The 6,123-nt window shown below is 50.8% G+C and overlaps 1 protein-coding gene across 1 annotated transcript in view; it reads left to right on the forward strand.

Moving 5' to 3' along the window:
* The first annotated feature begins 1,050 nt into the window (after positions 1-1,050).
* The window catches only part of Clstn1 (calsyntenin 1), a 72,314-nt gene continuing 67,241 nt past the window's right edge, over positions 1,051-6,123 (forward strand). The window contains exon 1 of the mRNA XM_029476268.1: positions 1,051-1,332. Coding sequence (XP_029332128.1) covers positions 1,242-1,332 — 91 coding nt within the window. The 5' untranslated portion in view covers positions 1,051-1,241. The remainder of the gene's footprint in view (positions 1,333-6,123) is intronic.

A 6,123-nucleotide genomic window follows, 5' to 3' on the forward strand; every position in this document is an offset into this window, starting at 1 on the left:
AGGGCTGTCCGCCTTCCTCACCCTCTCCCAAAGCTGGCCCACCAGCACCCCATCCTCTCTCAAACACGCCCTGGACATCGCTGGCGACTCTTCCAACAGTGGCCGAATAACTGTTGCAGGGCTGTTGAGGTTTGTGTTGTGGGTGTCTCCCTAATGAGGCCACCCTGCCCTCCAGGGCTGATGACTCTCAGTTGTTTGACCTGAGAAGGCATTTCACTTTCCTCAGCCGCAACACAGTGACTCTGTCAGCCCTCTCCTCTAGAATAGGGCAGTGTGTGTGTGTCCATCCAGATTACAGGAGACATACAAGGAAAAGGGACAGACTCCAGAGAACCCTGCAGAGAACCCCAGAAAGGGCCCTTCTTTTGACTCTCCATATTCCTAAAGGGTACTTAGCATCTTCTTTATCGCGCTACAAGCCTATAAGCGACAAAAGGTTTCTACGGTAAATCAGGAGTCCCTGGAGACAAAAGTCCCTTTCCAAACCCCCAGACTGGAGCTGGAGAACAAGTACAGCCACCCTAGGCTTTTACCAAACTCACTGGGATGAGTTGTGTCCCTGCAACCTTTCCTGAGCCCACAAGCTCTGCTCATCACCTCCACTCGGCAGAGGAGGTCACCGAGGTGCTTGGAGGTGACTCCGCTTGGATGAAGTGGCCGGGTGCTGGAGCTCTGAGGCCCTAGGATCTGCAGTAGGACAAGTCCTTAGGTTCGGAAACCGAGGAGCGGATCCCCAGGAGCCTTGGGGGGCTTCCAGGTGCAGCGTCCAGGGGCGCGCGCGAGGAGGAGGAGGAGTGGATGCTCCGGGGCGGCCGCGGGCAGGGGGCGCGTCCTGCGGGTCCCTCCCAGCTGCTCCCGGGCCAACCTTCCTCGGCGCGTCCCCGCAGGCGCGCACCCAGGGCTCAGTCTGTGGGCTCGCGCACCCGCGGAGCGGGGAGCGTGCGCGCGCGCTCTCCCTCCCCGCCCCGCCCGCCGCCACCCCGCCCCCGGCCGGGTACCCTCGCCAGACCCGAGAGAGAGCGCCGCCGCCATCTTAGCCGCCGCCGCCGCCGCCTCCAGCGCAGCGCTGCCGACGAGGGGAGGGCGCGCGCGGCCCAGCAGCACGGCGGCTGCCGCTCCCATCCCGGTGCTCGCCGCGCCGCCCAGCCGCCGGCCCCCGGCTGCCCGCGCCCCTCTCGGCGTCCCGCGCGACTCCCTGCTGCTTCCGCGTCGGGCCGGCCGTGGCGCCCCGAGCCCGAGCGATGCTGCGCCGCCCTGCGCCCGCGCTGGCCCCGGCCGTCCGGCTGCTGCTGGCGGGGCTGCTGTGCGGCGGCGGGGTCTGGGCCGCGCGAGGTAAGCGGCGGGGCGCGGTGAGCCGGGTGCGGGAGTCAGAACCGAGTGCAAGGTTGGGCCGAATGCAGAAGTCATGCGGGGCCGCGGGGTTCGGGTTGGGGCCGGGTGCGGGAACCGTGCTCGGGTGCAAGGTGGGGGGCTGAGTGCGAGGGTCATGAGGGGCGGCGGGGTTATGGGCAAGTGCTGCAGTCCTGCAGGGCCTCTGGGTTCTGGGCCGAGTGCGGGACTCGTGCCAGAGCCCAGGGTTCGGGTCCTAGTGCGCGCATTGTATCAGGCAAGGTTCGGGTCCGAGTGTGGGGATCGTGCCGAGGCCCAGGGTTCGGATACGAGTGCGCGAATCATATTGGGCAAGGTTTGGGTCCGAGTTTGGGAATAGTAACCGGGTGCAAGGAGGGGGGCAGAGTGCAGGAGTCGTGCAGGGCTGCGGGATTTGGGTCCGAGTGTGGGAATTGTGCCAGGGCCGAGGGTTCAGGTCCGAGAGCGCGCGTCGTATTGGGCGAGGCTCGGATCCCGGTGCGCAGATCGCCTCCAGCAAGGTTCGGGGCCCAGATCGTGTCAGGTGCACAGGTACGGGACCCAGTGCAGGAATAGTGTCAGCGCACAGGGATCGGTGCCGAGTGAGGTAGTGTTGCTGGGGCGCGGGGTTCCGACCCGATTGTGTGACTGATTGCCTGGGAGCGGGGCTCTGGGCTGAGTGCGGAACATCGAGCCCGCTCGCTACGTGAGGTTCAGGTTCAGGCGCTCAGAGAAGAGCTCCGGAGAACCTAGGCGCGCGCTGCAGATGCCTGGGGAAGCCAATTTCGTTCCCGGGCGGGGCACCTGGGCCTTGACTGCCCTAGTTATAGCCCTAGGGTGCTTGAAGTGCTGGTCTGGGGAGATCTGGGGACGCGCGGTGGGGGTCAGCCCACTTTCCAGTAGCGCACGCAGTCTGGGGGTGCTCCCCTGGGTGGGATGCTGTGTACGTGTGTTGGGTGATCAGCCTAGGGATGCACGCAAGGATTTTGGTGTGTGCTTACATAAGATTCCACTCCTCCGCATCACTTTCCCAAGATCCCGGTTCTCTGCTGCGGCTAGGTGGACACCACGACTTCGCCCCTTTTCGCCTCCTCTCCGCGTCCTTTAAACGCGGTTTCGGAAGTAACAGAGGCGAAAACTCCGCTTCCTTCCCACCCTTTTGCCCAAAGACGAAATTGAGAAGGTGTTTGTGATCACTTTTCATCCACCAGTGTGAACAAAGCGCTCGTCCGCTGCACCTTTACTCAGAGTGTGTACCAGACTTGTATGACCACCACAGAGACCAGCCAGCCCCGCTAATTCCTTAGGAGTGTGGGAGGCAAATAGGATTTTGCTGTTTTAAATCTTCATCCGCTTCATCTAAACATTGTACCTGCCTTCTGATATTGACCGAGCTTGCCACCAAAACCGCTTACGCATTGCAGATAAAGCCTTCTGAATGGAACTTGGAAACCGTAAACATTTTTCCTGGTCTTAAAGTAGTCTAGGTAGATAGTCTGTAGAGAGTGCTCGAATCTATTTTCTTCAAGTGTATATTTTGGAAATCAAAAGAGCTTTGTGGGAGGAGGATTGATAGAAGTCTGGGTGAGATGGCCACCTAATAACTTTGCAAGCTTTAAAAAAAGATTGCCGTTTCTCCTTGGCCTGACTTAAGGAAAGTTGTGTTCACAAAAAGGGCAGAAGAGGGCAAAAGCATCCTTTGTTCCAGCGTGCCACACAGAGGGTGATAAACTGAAAACTTCTTTTATTCCATCTAGAACATTCTGTCCATTCTTGTCAAATTCAGCTCCTTGCCACTAAGTATCTAATTACCGTGCATTTGATTTTTTTTTTTGAAAAGTTTCAGCAAACCAAGTATGAAATGAGGTTTGAAGCCTGATCTATTTAAGAGGGAGAAAACTTGGTGTTGCTTCTTTTGGAACAACAACAAACAAACAAACAAACAAAAACAAACAAAAAAAAAACCAGCCCATACATGAAAGGAGGGGAGGGCTGGGTATTTTGGAAACAGTTCAAGTAATATTTAGTTGAGTTGGTAATAGCATCGCCTGCTTGAATCACTGCTTTTAAGGTGTCTTCCTGCATCTACCTACAGTACTGCTCATCTTTTAGTTACTTGGGTAAACGATGGTCAGGCTCACCTGATTACCATCATTATGGCTGAGAGGAATGTGAAATTTCCAACGTCTTCAAAGTAAACATGTTTGAACATCAGTTTTTCTTTTGCATTTGCCGTTTTTTTTTTCAGCTTGCATGGTCATGAATATTCCATGACATGCTAATAAAACAATTTCAGTTTGAAATGTTACAAATGAGTTTTATATGTAAATATGCGGTTTCTGGAGGCACTTTCCCTGGGCTCATTATTCCAGTGAACATCTGAGTCCTCCTCCCTGCAACGCTGGTGCTGGGGACGGAGCCCAGGGCTCGAAGGCTGGGCAGGCATCTGCTCCTGAGACACACTGCCCCTTCAGCATTCCCGTTTGTTTCTTGTTGCAAGATGGAATGGCATAAACTGTTGGTCAGCCTCCATATGCCTTTAATGATGATGAATGAGATAAAGGTCACTTGCGGACTTATAGTGAGAATGACAGCTATCCTAATATAAAATTGCACTGGACTATTAATTAGCTGTTGTTTGTTTTGTTTTGTTTTCCCCCCATCTTTGAGATAGTCTCACTCTATAGCTAGGAACTTGCTATGTGGGCCAGGCTGGCCCTGAACTTGTGATTGCCTGGGCTCTTTCCCCATTGCTGAGGTTACATATATCGCACCTCCTATTTGGCTAATTCTGTTGTGCACCTCCTGTTTGGCTAATTCCGTTGTTTGTTTGTTTTGTTGTTGTTTTTAAGAGTACTATAGAATTTTACTTTAATTTAAAAAATCAAAATATGTAAATCAAAATATTAGAAGTCTCCTCTGCATGTCCTGGATGGTCATGTCTGCAGCAGCTTATCTTCTGTCCAAGGATACTGGGAAATACGGTCAGGAGTGCAGAAGTTGAAAGCTACATGAATGTGAGATCTGCTGGTTTTATGCTTGCTTTTTTTTTTTTTTTTTTTTTTTTTGAGACAGGGTTTCTCTGTGTAGCAGCTCTGGCTGTCCAGGAACCAGCTTTGTAGACCAGGCTGCCTCTAATTCAGAGATCTTTCTATTTATGCCTCCCGAGTGTTGAGCTCAAAGGTGTGCATCACCCCTGCCTGGCAAAATTTTCACACAGACTTCTCACAGCCTAAAATTGAAATACTAAGGTTTTTGTTGTTGTTGTTTGTTTGTTTGTGTTCTTTGTTTTTGTCTTCAAAATCAAAATGCCACAGTAAGCCATATATTAGGAGCTCCTAAGCCCTCCTCCTTGTCCTGTTTGACAGCTAAAGTTTCTCTAGAGACAGGTGCTGACTTGGGGATTTAGCCCAGGGTCTTGCATGTGGCTGAAGAAACACACCCTGAGCTACATCTCCTGCCCCTCACCCCTCTATTTGAAATATTCTCCCCTCTCTCTGTGAACCCCCTATTCTCCCTTTCTCTATCTCACTTGCTCTTTTTTGCATAGTGTTTACCCCATTAAATTTTTATTTTAAAGATTTATTCACTGTTACACATAAGGACACTGTAGCTGACTTCAGACACTCCACAAGAGGGCGCCAGATCTCATTACTGATGGTTGTGAGCCACCATGTAGTTGCAGGGATCTGAATTCAGGACCTTCAGAAGAGCAATCAGTGCTTTTAACCGCTGAGCCATCTTTCCAGCCCCCATTAATTTTTTTTTACTTTTTTTTTAATTTGGGGGGAGGGGAGCATGCCATCTGGCCATCTTGCTAGCCCCTGTTAAATAGGTTCTTAGAAATAACTTTGAGGTGAGGGGGATTATTTAAATACAGAATTTAATATTATCTTTAGTCAAACATTTTATTTATTTGGACCTGTAAATGCAGAAGAATTAATAAAATATTACTAATTCTTAGCTGTCATGTCAGTGCTGGGAATTGAACTCAGGTCCCCTGGAAGATCAGGCAGTGTTCCTAACTGCTGAGCCATCTCTCCAGCTCATAATTTTTTGTGGAGACAGGGTTTCTCTGTGTAGCTCTGGCTGTTTTGGAACTTGCTTGGACGCATAGAGATCCACCTGCCTCTGCCTCCTAAGTGCTGAGATTAAAGGCGTGCACCACCATCACCAGGCCTGTAATTTTATCTTTTAAATCAACAAGAACAACTCGTTTATGAGAATATGGCCTGAGATAATATATTTTGGGGGAAATAAGTATAGCTTTTTTAAAATTGAAATCAGAAAATGCCATATTTTTAACAAGTTTCAGTAGCTGGGTAAGTTTCAGGTCTAAAGGTTTAAAATGATAAACCTGAAATAAGGGTTTGTTTGTTTGTTTTTCAACAAAACTGAAAAAATATTACAACTCAGGTAATTATGAATTACCTGATCTAATCTGGCACTTGGGAGATGGAGGCAGAAGAATCAGGTTTGGGATCATTCTTGACTGCACAGAAAGTTACAGGCTAGCTTGGGCCATAGGAGACCGTGTTTCGATCAAATAAACAGGTTGCATTATTTTCTCAATTGCTTTGTATCACAGAAAAATGTGATTATTTTTTTCTTGATAGAATTTTCATTTAAAAGAACTGAAACCGGCCGGGCGTGGTGGCGCACGCCTTTAATCCCAGCACTCGGGAGGCAGAGGCAGGCGAATTTCTGAGTTCGAGGCCAGCCTGGTCTACAAAGTGAGTTCCAGGACAGCCAGGGCTACACAGAGAAACCCTGTCT

The sequence above is a fragment of the Mus caroli genome, chromosome 4 (genome assembly GCF_900094665.2).
Source record: "Mus caroli chromosome 4, CAROLI_EIJ_v1.1, whole genome shotgun sequence".
Classification (NCBI taxonomy): Eukaryota; Metazoa; Chordata; class Mammalia; order Rodentia; family Muridae; genus Mus; species Mus caroli.